The following is an 18,496-nucleotide window of genomic DNA, read 5'->3' on the forward strand; positions in this document are numbered from 1 at the left end:
GTTACTTTTTGTGTTTCATATAATTCTGTTTAACTATATTTTCAGTGTCTCCTTTATAGTATTATAAGTGATAATATAAACATTTATATTGTAACATAAATGCTAAATAATAGGCATGATATGGGAATTGGGGGAGGGAAGAGCCAACGAGATTTGATATCTCTAACACTGATGCCGATGTAGTCTGTCTGTAGCCACATTTCAGTGCCCAATATACTGACTAGGCTCTATATTCAGGGCAACGATAATAGGTTTTCTGCTCCTGCCTGAATCACCCACCTAACATTAGAGAGTCTTATTAACATACTGGGAGCCTAAATAACAGCACAGATTGCCAAGCAGCAGTTGGGGCTACAGAAAAAAAATCCAAACTGTGCTAGAATTAGTGCAATATAAGAATGTGAACAGTTGGAGTTGATGGAGGTGGAGAAAAATTCCCTTTTATAGGGTTATAGATGCCTATATGCAGGGCCACCATCATGGAGGGTCTAGTGGTATTGTGTTCAAGGGCCCCCTGTTTTCCTATCAAAGGGGATTACAGTACCCACTAAACCCCCCATTCCCAGGCCCTATATGAGAAAAAATAAATTAAAAAAATCTATACTCTCCTTTCGGCTTCTTCTCCCTGGCCCGTATTCTGCTATATTTTGAGGAGGGGGGCCGAATCTGCCAGGACATTTCATTAAGGGGGGCGTCTAGCAGGACATTTAATTAGGGGGGGAATCTGGCAGGACATTTCATTAAAGGGGGGATCTGGCAGGACATTTCATTAAAGGGGGGATCTGGCAGGACATTTCATTAAAGGGGGATCTGGCAGGACATTTCATTAAAGGGGGGATCTGGCAGGACATTTCATTATGTGGGCGTCTGGCAGGACATTTCACTAAGGGGGGATCTGGCAAGACATTTCATTAAAGGGGGCATCTGGCAAGACATTTCATTAAAGGGGGCATCTGGCAAGACATTTCATTAAAGGGGGCATCTGGCAAGACATTTCATTAAAGGGGGGCATATGGCATGACATTTCATTAAAGTGGGCATCCAGCAGGACATTTCATTAAAGGGAAGCTTCTGGCAGGACATTTCATTAAGGGGGGCATCTGGCGGGACATTTCATTAAAGGGGGCATCTGGCAGGACATTTCAATAAAGGGGGGCATCTGGCAGGACATTTCATTAAAGGGGGCATCTGGCAGGACATTTCATTAAAGGGGGCATCTGGCAGGACATTTCATTAAAGGGGGGCATCTGGCAGGACATTTCATTAAAGGGGGGCATCTGGCAGGACATTTCATTAAAGGGGGGCATCTGGCAGGACATTTCATTAAAGGGGGGCATCTGGCAGGACATTTCATTAAAGGGGGCATCTGGCATGAGGGGGCAACAAAAATCTTCCAGTCAGGGGCCCCAAAATTTCTAGAGGCTGCTCTGCCTGTATGTCTTAACATTCTCCCTCAGGGGGTTGCCGGTTCACAAATTTATATAGCTCTCAAATTTTATACATTTTAATTAACCCTCCATAGTATATGGAAATAAAGCTTAGGGGTTATTTAGAGGAAATTGTTGTAAACAACTAGGGAACCAGTCAGAAATCCCCCAAACCAGTAGAGTATATACATACTGGATAATGTAGGCATAGGTCACCAGACCAAATCAAATACAATTAACAATGGTGAAGGTCTGAAGACAATTAAAACATACTGTAGCTTTTAACTTAATGAATAAAATGCTGAGTACAAAAAACAAATATATAATACAAGACTATAGCAGGTAAATCCCAGTCACTGTAATTAATAGAAAATGAAAGGATCTTACTGGTCTCTTGTAAGAAGTAGTACAGCAAAGGAGAGATAGGCAAGTAGAATACAAGGTGCTAACCTTAGTGTAGCCCTACACTTATGATCTGTAACATATTAAGACCCCGATAGCTCCCGCCCTGACAAAGGCAGTCCCAGGATTGACCCTGTAAGGCTGGGTTGCCCTATAATCACCCTCGATGCAATTATGGAGAGGAACAAGTCCAACTCTGTCATCAGGGAATAAAAGTAGAACATGTAGAGAGGACTGCTGCTAACAGCATCCAGTGGTGATTGGCTGTGACTAGCCATTGGCACAGTGGTGCCTATATTGTTGAAAAGTGGCACTTACTGTAAAAGATCCAAGGTACCCTTATTGAGACCTGATTGGTGTAGGTCCCTGTGATGGCATCTATACCAGGACAGTCATTAATGCGAGCAGTTGCATCTAACAAAACAAATTGAGATAAAAAAGGATTTTTTTGTCCTATAGAAGACCAACTTAAAGATTTAAATTTAAATGTTTAATAAGAAGAAAGCCATTAGTCTCATGTAAAATAAGAGAAATAAAACTTGGGTGTAACTAATAGTAAACTATTGGTATTTTACATAAGTATTTGTATGCTGAAACCAGGAGGGAAGTTTATAAAAAATATTGTAATGAAAACATTTACATATTATTTTTGTCCTGGTTTTGACTTTCAAACACTGATAGAAAATCCTGGCCTTCCTTCTATGTTTATGCGTATTACTCACATCTTCTCCCTCACTCCCCCTACCAAATAACTATTGACCACCAACGGGGCCAGAAGGGGTTCTGTGATGTACACAGGAGTCCCTGAGGCTCATTTGCATATTTTTACAAGACCTTTTCCACAAAAAAAAATCCATTAACAGCTAAATGAAGAATGGATCCTGTTTCAGGGGGCAGACATCTGTGTGTAAGAATGCTTGGGTTAAATCTATGTGGTAATTTTCCTTATTACAACTTATGTTATATAACTTGTATTTTTTTTTCATTTCTGTAAGGGGATTTTATCTGTCGAATGTTTACCGAGGAAGAAAACCTGAAAGACACTGAGTTGGAAAAATACTGTGACTACGAAACAATTGAAGTACCAGTGTCTTACACCGGTCCTCGACTAACATTTCCTTTAAAGCCTCGTCATGCAGCGGCCTTAGTGGAAGCTTTCAAACAGAAGCAAGTAAGTATAAAGCTAGATTTCTGCAACCAGTAAACATCTGTTGTTCTGACCCATTAGACAAGCAGAAGAATGGACTTTAAGGATTCCCTTACTGAGATCCATATGGAAGACATTTTTTGTGCCCATTTGCACTCACTTCAATGTAGAATATAGATGGAAGGGATCCTCGATTTATTTTCTTTATAAGAAGTCTACCATAATAAATCCAGCATGATAAACCAAGCACTCATAGATCCAGACACTGTGACTTTCATAATCTTCTTATATTTGTTATTCATGGTCCCCTTCCTTCTAAAATCAACTTTTAAAATTAGAGATGAGAAAACCCTAGTTGTTCTTCTGTCCCTTCCTCACCCCCAACATTTCTTATCGTGGCTGCCAATCATGCCGTGTACTGTGGAAGATGTGCACTGCTATATACATTTTATGCCGTACAATGTGCAGCATAATATGTATATAATGGTGCACAACCTCCATTTTTCAGTGTGTCAAGTCAGATACCGGGACATGCTTGAGAAAGGGGCGGAGTGTTCATTTATTGGTGCAAAGACTTACATAAAAAAGTTTATGTAAATCAATGATTCCAACTGCTTTGTAATTCTTTCTTGCCGTTCTTCCTAGTAGCAGCTCCATGCACGTTATGTTTTACATCTGTTACACGAGACAAGAAAACATCTCAAACTGTTGCCAAATATAAAACGTGTTACAAGCAGTTACAGCAAGGAGATCACCATATGTGGTAAGTAAATTACTACATGAAGTACTATTTACTGAATAACTTAACATAAGGACACTGCCTTATAATGCTATAGTGCTTTCATCTAATGATTTAAATAGAGGCAAAACTATTAACAGCATATCTGCATTTGCTTCAGCAGTTTTACCCAGTGTTTTACTATTTTGGGAAAGTCATTGCAAAAAAAATCTGTACTATATTATACATGGTGCTCCAAAGACAGGGCATATTGGTCAAAATCTATGTCATACGAGCAGGCAACAGATCTTTACCCATTATTTGAAACAGATTTTCCAGCAGAAAATCTGTGTTAACCTGTTAGCGCTCTGTGTCCGATATATCGGCGTCTGACACAGAGCTGATGCTGGCCCAGCTCGTAGTCGGAGCTAGGTCGGCATCATAAAATACAGGATGTCAGATAACTAACAGCTGACACCCCATTGTAACACACGGTCTCTGCCCTACATAGCCACGCTGTCTTATCCCGCGTAGCCACGCTGTCCCCCCTGCCAATGTAGCCACACTGCCTCCTCCACCTGTAGCCACACTGCCCCCCACTGTAGCCACACTGCCCCCCCACTGTAGCCACACTGCCCCCCCACTGTAGCCACACTGCCCCCTCCCCCTGTAGCCAAAATGCCCCCCACCCCCTGTAGCCACACTGCCAACCTACCAATGTAGCCACACTGCCCCCTCCCCCTCCCCCTCCAGCCACACTGCCCCCCTCCGGAAAAGAAAAAAAAGACTCACCTTTTCTCGTTCCCCCGAAGCAGCGCAGGAACAGCTGCCATCTTTCTTCGGCATGTGCCTGCCGTACACGCCGGCTCTGAAGCCGACATCATCATCACGTTCACCGGCTTCAGAGTCGTCGCATACAGTACGGAGTGCCGCTTCGGGGGAATGAGGAAAGGTGATTTTTGAATTCTGCTTCTATGCTGCGTTCCCGACGATTGCAGCATAGAGGCAGAAATCTACATGAGCCAAAAGGTGATCATTTGTACCAGTGTCTTAAAGCGACACTGGTACAATTGATCCGGGGGCCCGGGTGGGCCCCTGAGGTACCATTAGGGCCCCGGCACTTGCCAGGTGCTGGCGCTGGGCCTGATCACTGCATCTGTAACATCCAGTAGAATAAAAATAAATCATTAATGAACCTGCACAATGAACGCCGTAAAAATAACTCTAAAAAACACCAAAAACTATAATTTGTAACTATTTCATCCCACAAAAATTGCAATAAAAAGTGATCAAAAAAACATATGTACTCCAGAATGATACTGGTGCAGAGTACTACATGTCCCGCAAAAAATAAGCCATCAACCAGCTCCGTAGAAAAAGAAACAAGAATTACGCCAGTTGGAAGACGCCGATGGGAAAATGATAGATTTTTCCCCATATCAGTTTTTATTGTGAGAAATTTAGCAAAATATAAGAAAAAAATATCTTAGTATAACATACATGTCATAGTACTGACCCATAGAATAAAAATAAGATTTTTATTAGGCTATATGGTGAACACCAAAAAAAAAGTGAAAAATCAATTACATAATTGATGCTTTTCTACTCCTCCACCCCCAAAAAAGTTAATGGGGGTCATTTACCAAGGGCCCGAATTGCATTTTTACGGTGGGTTCCGAGAATTTTTCTGTTTTGCGCCGGTTTTCCCTGAACTAACCGGGGTTTTTGGCGTACGCGATCGGATTGTGGCGCATCGGCGCCGGCGTGCACGCGACAGAAATCGGGGGATTCTGAAAAAACGGCGCATTTGCTGCACCCAGCAACGGATTGTGAACTCCGGTGGACCTTGGCGGACTTCAGCGCAGCATCGACACCTGGTGGACGTCGGAGGAACATCCTTAGTGAATCGCCGGAAGACCCGAATCCACCGCAGAGAATGCGCCGCTGGATCGCGAATGGACAGGGTAAGTAAATCTGCCCCATTATGTTTTCATACCAACGACAAAATGGTATTACTGGAAAATTCATCTCATCCCACAAAAATATTGCCTACACAAGGCCCCACTAACGGAAAAACTAAAATGTAATAGCCTACAAAAGGGGCAAATGAGGAAACTAAAATCCACTAAGTTCTATAGCAGGGGTCAGTTACCAGGTAATGTTAAAAATAACTAGTATAAACTACTGAAATGATTCAAAATGTTGCAAAAGGCATTTTTAAAATCAGCATAGGAACCTGCTAAAAATGACATTCCTGGTGACAGGTTCCCGTTGAAGGAAATCTACCATCAAAATCAAGCATGGATAAACCAGGAATTACTCATATATCCCAGCACTGTGACTGTAGTAATCTTCTTATACTTGTTATCCATGGCCTCCTTCCTTATTTAAATTAACTTTTAAATTATGCTAATGAGCCAAAAGTGCTATAGGAAGTGTTACAAAAGGGCCTCCATTATCTGGCTTCACAGGTTGCTATACAGTCTTCCACTCCCCCTGTTCCCTCAGCACTTTCCAACTCCGTCTACCTGATGTAACCTCACTGTAGAACGGGAGATTTCAGCACACAGTGCAGTGTGGACTGTATAACAGCCTGTGAAGCTGTAGCAAGGAGATGCTTTGGTAACACCCCCAGGAGCCCTTCAGGCTCATAAGCTTAATTATAAAAGTTTATTTTAGAAGAAAGTAGGCCATGGATAACAAATATAAGAAGATTACCACAGTCATGGTTCCTGGATCTATGACTAATTTTCTGTGGTCTATTATGCTTGATTTATTGGCCTCTTAAAAAGTTAACAAGTTATTGGTCTTTTAATGTATTTAAATCTACTAAAACATAATAAAACCTATATAAATTTGTATCCATGTCATTGCACCGACCCAAAGAATAAAGGGGAGGTGTAATTTGGAGCGCATAATGAAAGCCTTAAAAACAGAGCCCGTAAGAACATTCCAAAAGTCATAACTTTTTATTAAGAGAGTAAAAAAACAAACGGAAAAAACAGTCCTGAAGGGGTGGGGTTGAATCTAAGGACCAACCATATGGCAATTAGGAAGAGATGAGGCCAGACATTTTTTCAGGGAACTTTAAAAAATACACATACTTTTTGCAAGAAAAACTGATCAGTCATTTCAGATCATTTTTAGAAATCCTAACATTAACATGAATGTTTTCTTTTTACCAAGGAGACCTGCATGGCCGATTAGATGATTTGTTTCTGATCTTTTACAAGGTGTGTGGTGAGACTTTTAAACTGTGCATACAATTATTTTTCTCTAAACTATTTGTGAGTATTTGATATCACATACATATCATAGTAGCATGAAGACATCTAATGAACATTACTGTAATATGCATTGCACTTCCATCTTCAGCTTCTATTTTTACAACTTTTTACTCTTTTTACTCTTGACTATAATATTTTTGTTAAATATTTTTAATGTTTTCAGGAACTTACACAATGAAAAGTTATAATTAAATGAAAACTGCAATTCTCAATCAAGTTGTTTTTGCAGTAACATAAAAGAGAAGTTGTTAATTCTTACTGATATTTCTTTTCTCCCAGAATGGACTTCCATCACCAGAGAAGCCTTACATATTCAATGGGGACTTTGTAGACAGAGGGAAGCAATCAATAGAGATCTTGATGATCCTCTTTGCATTTTTACTGGTCTACCCCAAGGTTGTCCATTTGAACAGAGGAAATCATGAAGACTATATGGTTAACTTGAGGTAAGTTTTGCGGAAACTAAAATTCATATTTAATTTGAAATTGTATCATGCAGCATTTATGTCATTGTTTTTTTAGGTATGGATTCACAAAAGAAGTAATGAAAAAATATAAGGTATGCCACTGACAGTGACAGAAATGTACCATGTGCAGTGTTTTATTTTAAAAGGTGATAAATGAAATATAAATGTATATACGGTATGTTACCTATTAGTCTATATAAGAAAATGTAAAGATTTTTAAATATTGTCCTGTTTTGAGATATTACTGTGTAAAATGATAGGCCCAAAATGTTCTAAATCTAGGTCATCCTTCTTAGAGACTAGTTGTGGATTCAAAACACGTTTCAGTAATACCTAAATAATTTTACCATTCTACACAACAGCAAATCTAAACAAGCTCTTATCTTAAGTTGCTGCACTAAGAGATATTCGAAGACTTTAACAGTTATAAGGTTTATCCATGCAAATCACCAATATTAAAGGGGTTTTTCCACAAAACGAGTTAGGACCTATCCACAGGTCACAAACATGGGGGTCTGAAGGGGTCTGTGGTACCTCTGTTGAACCTTTAGTCTGACCCCAAGGTGAGCGGAGCAACCACTTAGAACCCCACCGATCAGCAAGTTAGGCCCTATCCTGTGGGGTGCTGAAACACACCCAACTATTTTACATTGAAGGGCTGTAGTATACTTTTGATCAAACTGTATAAACTCACTAGGCACTTCACAGCGATCTCTTTATATATATAGATAACAGATTTACAGAATTACATAAATTCCATGTTTTTGTCTTTGGTGAACATTGTGGTTGTCCATCTCTAATACATAACTTGAATGCAGCAATGTATTTAAGTTGAAAGTTACATATTCGCTCCCAAGCTGGGAAGACAGGAGACAACTGTGAGCTCTGCTAAAATAGAATATCACTGACTGTGCTGGATAGTTACCTGACGTTTTTATCTGTAAGTTGTTGGTATAAGAATTAGTCCATGTGACATCATAGTAAAACATGGGGTCTAGTGGTGCAGCACAAGCTGCAAATTGTTTCCTTGTAGACCTTCTAACAGAATCTTCTTGGTTCTTGGCCTTAAAGGTTCATGGGAAGAAAATCCTGAAAATGATCCAAAATGTTTTCAGCTGGCTTCCCTTAGCAACTGTAATAGATCAAAAAATCCTGATTACACATGGAGGAGTGTCCGATTCTACAGATTTAGAGATTTTATCAAAGATTGAACGGCACAAGGTATCATATTCCTTCATAAAGTAAGATAGCTTGTTTGTGTTTATGTGCATTCATTCATTTTGACAATAATGATCATTATAATAATATAACAACACATTGATTTTGGGATTTTTAGTTTGCATCTACCTTACGGCCTCGAAAAAAGAAAGAAAAGGCCAACAAGACAGAGAAAATAGAGGACAAGCCATATCTGGTAACATTTACAAATGGAGAAAACATCTTGTCAGCAACTTGTCTCCCTCAACCAAGAAGTGGCTCATTCTCATACAGTGCCACTCCCCGCCTTTTGCCTGCGTATAAAGGCAAAAGATCTGCCAGCAGCCCGACTACAATATCAGTTGACAGAAAGGAGATCTCAAAACGAGTTCGCGAGGCAGTGGACAAAGAACTAGTAAAATGTCGTAGACAAGTGGGTTTCTCTGAGTCCTATATTGAGCCAGACAGTCCAGTATCTGTGTCTGAGTCTGAATCTGATCCTGGAGAAATACAAGAATATGATATAGACAATGAAGAAAGGAAACAGGTATTGTATGTTTGAATTACTTTGTAAAATCTTAATTTATACAATTTTTACCGGTTTAACGGTAATTTTAATGTAAAATACGGTTGTATTTTATTGCAATGGTGTATTAGTCATTTTTATGATATGCAGGATACAGCCAGACTGTATGCAACAGTTTTATGGTGTAGTAATGGTGAATTAATCACAAATTTTTGCGCAGTGCTCTGGACAGGGTGAGTGCGCGGGCACTGGACGTTCCCATCCCGTGCCTGCGTTCTTTTGAAAAAAAACAGCGAACTTTATTTCTCTGGTTTTCGTGCGAACTACGTCAGGTCGGACCTGGCATAGTTTTATCTGGCACACGCCAGATACATCAAGAGGCCTAAGCCTCTTGATTTATCCGGCGCGACAAGGAGGCGCGTGGCCGCAATCATACAGTGGCACAGGAGCACCTGTGTGATAAGTAGAGGAAGACTGTTGTTATATGTGGTGTTCCAGGCTACGCAACGGAACTGCTGTTATAAAGGAGATACCAGGATACACAGCTATGCTGCAGTTTCTGAGTAAGTTCAAAACTAAACAATGCTGTTATATCGGGATATACAGACTATATAACCAGACTGCTGTTATATGACCTTGTTCATATTCCACTGGTTGAACCTATTCTTCTGTATATCTAGTTTTTATCATTGATGTTTTATTCCAGATCGTTGACATTCTTTGGAGTGATCCAATGGCCCAAGAAGGATGTAAATCGAATAATGTTCGTGGTGGGGGTTGTTACTTTGGTCCAGATGTCACAGAGAAAATTCTTCGAAAACATGGTTTACAAATGTTAATCAGATCTCACGAGTGTAAACAGGAAGGATATGAGTTTTGTCACAATGGAAAGGTATAGACAAATTTGCAATATTTATTTTACTGTACATAAATCTGAAAACAGTCAAAAGTTACAAACTTGCAGAGAAGATGAGAGAGTAGAGGGAAAAACATATATAATTTTTTTTAAGAACGTCACAAACTAAAACCAGGCTGAACACATGGGTTAAGTGTGCAAGGCAATGTTTGCTGCAGACCAGCAAAATGGACACTCAGAGATGTACATGTATGTATACACTCACTGTCAGGCAATCTTCATATTCCAGTGGTGGCACAGGCCACAGATCTGACTTTATTAAGCCCAGTAGCTACTGACCACATGGGGGTTTTAGACAGCAGCAAGAAGAGATGAAAGATCCCTAGTGCTGCTGTGCCCTCCTCAGACCTTTCTTTTCTAAGCTTCTAGCTCTTCTGCGTACTCTGGAAGATGTTCACTGTGAAATACATATTATTCCGTACAATATGCAGTATAATATGTATATAATGGTGCACATCCTCCATTCTTTAGTGCGGTAAGTCAGGTGGGGGGGACCCCCTGACACTGTGGGCCCCATAGCAGCTACTATGGCTGCTACTCCTGTAGTTACTACGCTCCTGTCTTCAGCCCCCCCCCTTATTAACCCCTTAACGCGCTCTGCGGCGTAGCTCTACGGCGCAGAGGTACAGGGAATGTATGAAGAGGGCTCACGGGCTGAGTCCTCTTCATACAAGGGTGGGGGTTGTTGCATATTGAAGCAAACCCCCACCGCTAATAACTGCGGTCGGTGCTTGCACCGATCGGGGCTATTAACCCATCCGTTGCCGCCGGCAAAGTCGCCGTTGGCATTTAAAAGACGGCTGCGCGTGGGGGCCGCCATCTTTATTCCGATCGTCGTTCCCCGAACGTCATCGGGGGGCGGCGATCGGTTGCCATGGTAGTCTCGGGTCTTCGTTTGACCCGAGGCTGAATAGCTTCTGCAGATTCGTTACAATGAGCCAGTAGCTCATTGTAATGGATGACCTGTAAAAATGCCATATATTGCAATACAGAAGTATTGCAGTATATGGTAGAAACGATCTGACCATCTAGGGTTAATGTACCTTAGAGGGTCTAAGAAATAGTGGGAAATTTTTTTTAAAAAGAAATAAAAAATATTAATAAAATATAAAAAATTCAAATCACCCCCCTTTCCATAGAACTGATATAAAACATAATAAACAGTAAAAATCACAGACACATTAGGTATTGCCGCGTCCCAAAATGCCCGATCTATCAAAATATATAAACGGTTACGGCCGGTGGTGACCTCCGAGACGGAAAATGGCGCCCAAATGTCCGAAATGCGACTTTTACACCTTTTTACATAACATAAAAAATGAAATAAAAAGTGATCAAAATGTCGCACAGACTTCAAAATGGTAGCAATGCAAATGTCGGCTCATTTCTCAAAAAACTACACCTCACACAGCTCCGTACCCCAAAGTATGAAAAAGTTATTATTATTTTCTTTTTTGTACACATTCGTTTAATTTTTGAAAATGTATTAAAACGCAAAAGAACCTGTATAGATTTGGTATCACCGCGATCATACCGAACAAATGAATAAAATAGAGCTGTTGTTTGGAGCGAAGAGTGAAAGTCGTAAAAACTGAGCCCACAAGAACGTGATGCACGTGTGGGTTTTTTTAAATTTTTCCACATTTGGAATTTTTTTCCAGCTTCGCAGTAGGTGGCATGTTTAAATAAATAACATCACAGGAAAGTAAAATTTGTTACGCACAAAATAAGACCTCGCACAGCTCTGTACACGTACATATGAAAAAGTTATGTATTTTTGAAGGTGGAGAGCGAGAAATTAGCGAAAAAAAACCCTGCGCCCTTAAGGGGTTAAAAAGCCTGAATTAATGCTGCGCTAATTCCAATATACTTTCTGTATCAATTCCTCACAGATTTCTGCTTGCTGTCATTCTATGGAAAGCTATGTTTACTACTAGTGCACAGAAATCTGACCCTGGTCACACTGATGCACCTGTGTGACCACGGTCAGATTTCTGTGCACTAGTAGTAAACATTGAAGCTTTCCATAGATTGACAGCAAGCAGAGATCTAGAAATCTGTGAGGAATCGATACATAAAGTATATAGGAAAATTGTATAACTTTTTATCATAAAAAGAATGACATTTATTTGCTGTAATGGGAACACCCTTTTAATTATGGATATTATTTAATGTACAGGCAGTCCCCTGGTTACATCCAAGATATGTTTCATAGGTTTGTTCTTAAGTTGAATTTGTATGTAAGTGGAAACTGTATAGTTTACAATTGGAGTTTCAAAATTCTTTGCTGTAATGGCAACATGGATTATCAATAAAGCTTCATTTTAGTCTATCGTCAACAGTGGACCAAATGATAATGCCTGTAATAATAATAATACCTGTAGTTGTAATCCCCCATGTACTGATATGGAAGTGTCAATATATTGTTAGGCTATTGCCTGGGATGAAAATTGTTGGATTTTAGACTTTTCAATATAGAAGATGGCATACAAAATTACAATAACAGAAAATTAACAGCTAATTTTGTTTTTATTTTAAGTGTACAGAAATTGGTAAGAAAAAAATGGTATGAAATGCATGTCACTTGCTTTCTTGGTTTTGCTCTTTATAGGTGCTGACTATATTTTCAGCTTCAAATTATTATGAAGTTGGAAGTAATAAAGGGGCATTCGTAAAGCTGGGCCCAGATCTGGTCCCACATTTTGTCCAATACCAAGCTAACAAAACCACAAACACCTTAACCTTGAGGCAAAGGTACTGTTCTAGGTACATGTGTAGCAATTCTGTGGTGACACCATGTGGTCCACGTAACCACCGCATGTTTCTTTGTGTTACAGAGTAAGTGCAGTGGAAGCATCTGCATTGAGGGCCTTAAGGGAAAAGTTGTTTGCTCATAAGTCAGATCTCATAAATGAATTCATAAGATATGACAAAAATAATTGTGGTAAGTCAAACTATATGGACCTGTACAGTAGTAGCCTACTTTAAATGCAGAGGACCAACATTAGATCTTCATTTTAACCAAAATAGACATATTTTCCATTCTATGTATCATATTGTGTCCGTTATCCTGTATAGCAACTGACAAAACGTTTTGCTTACCTGTGCAGGATTTATTACACTAAATGACTGGGCAACTGCACTGGAGTCCGTCCTGAATCTAGGTCTACCATGGAGAATGCTGAGAACACAACTTGTCCGAAATACATCAGATGGACTTCTGAGATATAGAGAATGGTTTGATGAACTCGCCGTGTGCCAACCCATCAGAGAGGTGCAGCTAGTTATATTCCATTTGTTTTCTGAGATTTTTTGATGCATTTTTTTTTAACTTAACATTATATAATTGTATTAGCATAAGAAGCCATGATTTTTATTAACACTGAAAGTCATACAATCAAACCGTGCCATATATTGTACATACAATATCATATGCTTGTTCCCCTGCCATAAAGTGGCTGTTCAACTATAAACATTATTTTAAAATTTATATATCTCAAACACTGTTCAGCTACACTACACCTAATGAAAGTGAATGCTGTCATGTTGTGAAATTCAAACCTTCCTGAATTCTGCTACTGTTGATGTGTAGCCTCTGCCTTAGAGCTCATGCATATGACTTATCCCTCTGTAAGTCATATACACTACATTAAAGCCTTTCTTGAAGGATCTGTAAATATCATCTTTATCATTGGCAGAATTTACATGCAAGTCTGCTGGAGGCTCTGTATAGAAATAGATCAGACTTGGAAACTATATTTCGGATAATCGATAGTGACAGTTCAGGTGAGTATGACTGACAATGCCAAGTATGCCCTGTGCCAATATTCTGTTTCAGATTTTATAGTGTACTGGTGTATGATGGAAATCCAGCTGGCGACAGTACCACCGTTTTTGCATTTAGTATTTATTTGGTATGTCTACCTGCATGCCATCTACTTATAGGCAGCGGTGCTGGATATTGCAGGTTTATCTCAAAAAATTTTTAAGGCTTACTGCAAGTGTATGTTTCCTATAGCCACAAAATCAGTCTCTATTGACCGTTTTTGCTGTGTGTCGACAGTATCTGTATCTATTCTGTATGGCCGTAAAATAGGCCTGCGTGCACACATCCTTTTTTGGGGACCCCAAAAAAAAAAAGAAAAAACCAAGCCTAGCAAAGTATGTCTGTAGCTTTTCCAAACTCCTAGTGCAGTGGTGGCGAACCTATGGCACTGGTGCCAGAGGTGGCACTCAAGGTGCATTCACACAGCGGTATGCACTGGAGAGAAGGAAGTGACCCCTCCTCCCTCCATAGCAAACAGAGGGGGGTAAGATAGAGCATGCTTTATCTTTTCCCCGTGTACTGCACACATCTGGCACCTTACCAGCGCAGTGCCACCATTGCCGTCCATGGGGACATATATGCGGCCACAAATCTGACGACCGTCTGAATAAGGCCTTCGTTTTATTTCAGGGGTACAAGGCTTATGCACATTGCTGACGAATTTGCAGCGGTTTGCATGAGCCCAAAGAATTCCCACTGTGCTATGCTAAATTAGGGGACAGCTTTATGGTACAAAGAATTTTGCCCTACGCAAACACTTTTTAAAAAAAAAAAATTTATTGGTGAATATAAATTTATCCCAAAAATGCAACATCAGAATAAAATTTGAATCTGCTTTCGGTTGTAGGACTTATTTCATTTGAGGAATTCAAGCACACATGGAAGCTGCTGAGCTCTCACTTAAACATAGAGGTCAGTGATGAAGCAATCTGTAACCTGGCTAAAAGCATCGACTTCAACAAGGACGGCAACATCGACATCAATGAATTCCTGGAAGCTTTTCGTTTGGCCGACAGACCCCACTTTGAGGAGCGAGAATCAGATTTTTGATGCAACCTTCTGAGGAGACACTTAATTGTGTGACAAGTTGTGTAATAGCAGACAATCCCTATTATTAAAGCAAAGCATAACTTACCTGGACATAAATAGTTTTAGCACAGCTGGAGAGACCCTTTGACAACAATTCCAAAGATACCTATATTATACTGCTGGCTTGAGATCCAGCCTCCTATATCGATCAGCCTTACTTATAAAATCATCTTCTGCTTTTCCTGAAGTAGGCAGGCACTTCATGGTTGTGACAGGAGCTAAGGACACTCAGGCCAGAACAGCTTCCCATAATTCTGAGATCCCCTCTTTAGCACTAGCAGTTCTACCACACTGATTATTACACACACATGGCACCTATGCGCCGTCACACAGATAGACCTATAAAAAAAAACTACAGCCTTATAACTACTATACACACTGCCTGCTATGATAAATGAGTCAGCCAAGCTGCACACTGAATGTATATATGGAAATAAAATAGTTTGTAGCTATTGCAGCTATAGAAAAAAAACTTTAGAGTTACGCTTTAAGGCTGAAAATTTTATGAGGCAAATCTCTTAAAACTGGTTTGAGAAGAGCATAGATCCTGCCATTTTAGAAATCTGTAAATATAAGCATTTCTACTTGTTTTTTTCTTTATATTACATATAGGGCTGTATAGGTAGTGGATTTAAATATCAGTTTAAAGGAATTCTGTATGTAAACTTTAAAATATACACCAGCTTGTGGAACATTTCATCTTTTAGCCATTTGGGAGGAGCAAAAATGCTGCTTAAATGGTATCTAATGCAAATTTTACTTTCTGTGTAGTCACAAGGAGCCAGAAGATGAAGGTGCATGGTCATCATTATTATATGGATGCCCATCTCCATTATAACCACTCCCATATATCATTGGTTGGAGGGGAGTGCAGATTGCATGCTTATCCAACTACCTCTAATAATGCTAAGGAGTCTATATGCAGATCTTTCATCATACGGAGCTAACCTCAGAAGTTTTTCAAACTAAAATCCCTCCTCTCTCAGACAAACATTTATTTATCTCTAGTGAGCCATTGCTGACCTCATAAATCACTTGTATACATTTATGCAATGTCTTACCACTTAGAGGCTAGTAGCAAACTTGGTCGCGGAAACTACAAAATGAGAAAAATTATATATTTTTAGGCATATTCTCAAGCAGTAGCTGTACAGTGAATGATTTTTGCTTGTGAACTCACTTTGGACATGAAGAATGCAGCAAGCAATAAATCAGTTTTTATAACTTTCATAGTGTATTGTTTTTAGCTCTGGATTTTAACTATTCCCACAAATATAAGAAATGATTTAGTAAATTAATAACCAGCCTATAATACTATGAACATAAACACAACTAGAACAATGTTGTAGTATTTTCAGCTAGACACATCAGTATTAACCCCTTCATGACCAATGGTTATTGGTGCCTCAATGACCAGTTCAATATTTAAATCTGCTATGCACTTCTTTATCTCTGGAAAAGGTTTACATGTCGTAATATCATAATTTTTACTTAGTTTCTATCATATTATAAGGATGTGTAATGATGCTTAAAGAGGACCTGTCACCCAAATTTTCGGCACTAGGAGCTGCTTACTAAAGTAAAACGCTGCAGTGTTAAAGTGATAGCGTTAGCCTTATTGGAGGTTTCCGGTATCTAACACCGACAGGGTACAGTGTAATCATCGGACCACTCACAAAGTAGTCCGATGTATTCATGAGGGGGCAGTCCGAGGCGCTGCCTCTTCCCCGGACCGTCCCGCTCACTCCATAGGCCGGCATTCACCGCCTCTAGCAACGCCTCAATCTCGCCCTCTTATGAATCTCGCCCTCTTATGGTACAGTGCAAGCGCTCCGACAATTGCACTGTACCCTGCCGGTGTTAGATAGCGTTACCAGAAACCTCCGGTAACGCTATCACTAACTCTGCGGCGTTTGTTCAAGCATTAGCTCCTAGTGCCGAAAATTTGGTCCTCTTTAACAAAACCGGAGATATCCACTTTTAAAGTTACAATCGGAAATATAAAACTTATCATAATCAAAAAGTACAACTTTAAAGGGGTTGGCCACTTTACCTCATGTTTTTTGTAAATGTGTGTGTAAGTGTGGGGGGGGGAGAGTTTTAGGTAATTTTCCTATATACATCTATTAAAAGTTCTGCTCCACATTCTTGATATGTAGCCTTTTACCTCATTAGCCAGACATTCCTGCTCATAGATGGAGGGTCATGTGATCTCTATCTGTCCATGACCCTGCAGCCATTTTATGGACAGGAATGTCCGGCTGATGAGGTAAACAGAAATTTACTCACAGATCCAGGCACTATGACTGTGGTAATCTTCTTATATTTGTTATTCATGACCCCCGTTTTCTAAAGTCCTCTTTTTATATTATGCTAATGAGCCGAGGTGCTATGGATGTGTAACAGAATCCCTCTTATGCTCTAGCTTCACAAGCTGCTGTTACGCTGCAGCAGCACAGCTCAGTCATCTCAGATTTATATTTTTTGAATGCCCTCTTTTTATCATTAATTGCCCTTTTAACTGTAGCCCCGCGGGGTGTAATCTAGCCCGTCTATATTTGTTACCTACATACAGTCAGGAATACAGTCAGTCCCCGGGTTAAGTACAAGATGGGTCTGTAGGTTTGTTCTTAAGTTGAATTTGTATGTAAGTCGGAACTGTATACTTTATAATTGTAAACCCAGCCACAATTTTTTGGGTCTCTGTGACATTTCAATTTTAAAAATGTTGGATTGTCATAAGAACCAGGATTAACACTAAAGCTTAATTGCAGACATCATTTATAACTGTTACAGCCGTTTACTGTAGCCTAGGGTTAAAGTACAGTAAATTACCAAATTCCAGGGGTCCGTTTGTAAGTAGGGGACCGCCTGTATATTTAGAAGTATAATAACCCAGGACAGATTTGAATTTCTCCCATTTAATTAGTATCATCATGTGACAGTATCTGATCCCAGTCTATATCCAGTAGTACAGCCCTTAATTTCAGGAAATTCGCCTTCTTAAAATTGAATGTTTTGGATTTTACCACGTTTTTGCTTTTTACAGTTTAAGAGGAAAATAATTATGTTATGATCACTGTTCCGAAGGGTTTCCCGGACACTGACATTTTGGACAATCTCCACATTGTTAGAAATTACAAGGTCCAACAATGCGTCACCTGACCCCAATTTATATCTGGAAAGTTAAAGTCTCCCATTATCACTACTGTAAAATGTTTCCATATTGTGGCCCTTAGTGCGTTGCCACTGATCATTGTTTATTATTACCCTTAATGGAAAAATATCTCTGTACAGTCAATTTCGTAATGAATTTATTGAGATCTACAAAGAGTTGAAAGTAACAGTGGAAGGACAAAAGTTTAAGTGTTTGGAAAAAAGGGACAACTCATCAGTAGATAAGAGTATTTAAAGACAAATTAAAAGAAGACGCGCTGATATGTCAGAATTTTCTTGCTTCTCCAAAACATTAATAGATATGAAAAGTCCCCAGA

General features: G+C 39.6%; 1 protein-coding gene across 2 annotated transcripts in view; it reads left to right on the top strand.

Moving 5' to 3' along the window:
- PPEF2 (protein phosphatase with EF-hand domain 2) overlaps positions 1 to 16,230 on the top strand; it is a 36,055-nt gene extending 19,825 nt beyond the window's left edge. For both annotated transcript variants that reach the window (XM_072116230.1, XM_072116240.1), the window contains 13 exons: positions 2,825 to 3,000; positions 3,625 to 3,739; positions 6,881 to 6,927; positions 7,261 to 7,427; positions 7,504 to 7,540; positions 8,520 to 8,669; positions 8,785 to 9,192; positions 9,878 to 10,063; positions 12,699 to 12,841; positions 12,925 to 13,031; positions 13,198 to 13,361; positions 13,786 to 13,873; positions 14,761 to 16,230. In XM_072116230.1, the coding sequence (XP_071972331.1) occupies positions 2,825 to 3,000; positions 3,625 to 3,739; positions 6,881 to 6,927; positions 7,261 to 7,427; positions 7,504 to 7,540; positions 8,520 to 8,669; positions 8,785 to 9,192; positions 9,878 to 10,063; positions 12,699 to 12,841; positions 12,925 to 13,031; positions 13,198 to 13,361; positions 13,786 to 13,873; positions 14,761 to 14,963 (1,991 nt within the window). In that variant the 3' untranslated portion in view covers positions 14,964 to 16,230. The remainder of the gene's footprint in view (positions 1 to 2,824; positions 3,001 to 3,624; positions 3,740 to 6,880; positions 6,928 to 7,260; positions 7,428 to 7,503; positions 7,541 to 8,519; positions 8,670 to 8,784; positions 9,193 to 9,877; positions 10,064 to 12,698; positions 12,842 to 12,924; positions 13,032 to 13,197; positions 13,362 to 13,785; positions 13,874 to 14,760) is intronic.
- Positions 16,231 to 18,496: the final 2,266 nt, after the last annotated feature.

The sequence above is a fragment of the Engystomops pustulosus genome, chromosome 1 (assembly GCF_040894005.1).
Source record: "Engystomops pustulosus chromosome 1, aEngPut4.maternal, whole genome shotgun sequence".
In the NCBI taxonomy this organism is placed as follows: Eukaryota; Metazoa; Chordata; class Amphibia; order Anura; family Leptodactylidae; genus Engystomops; species Engystomops pustulosus.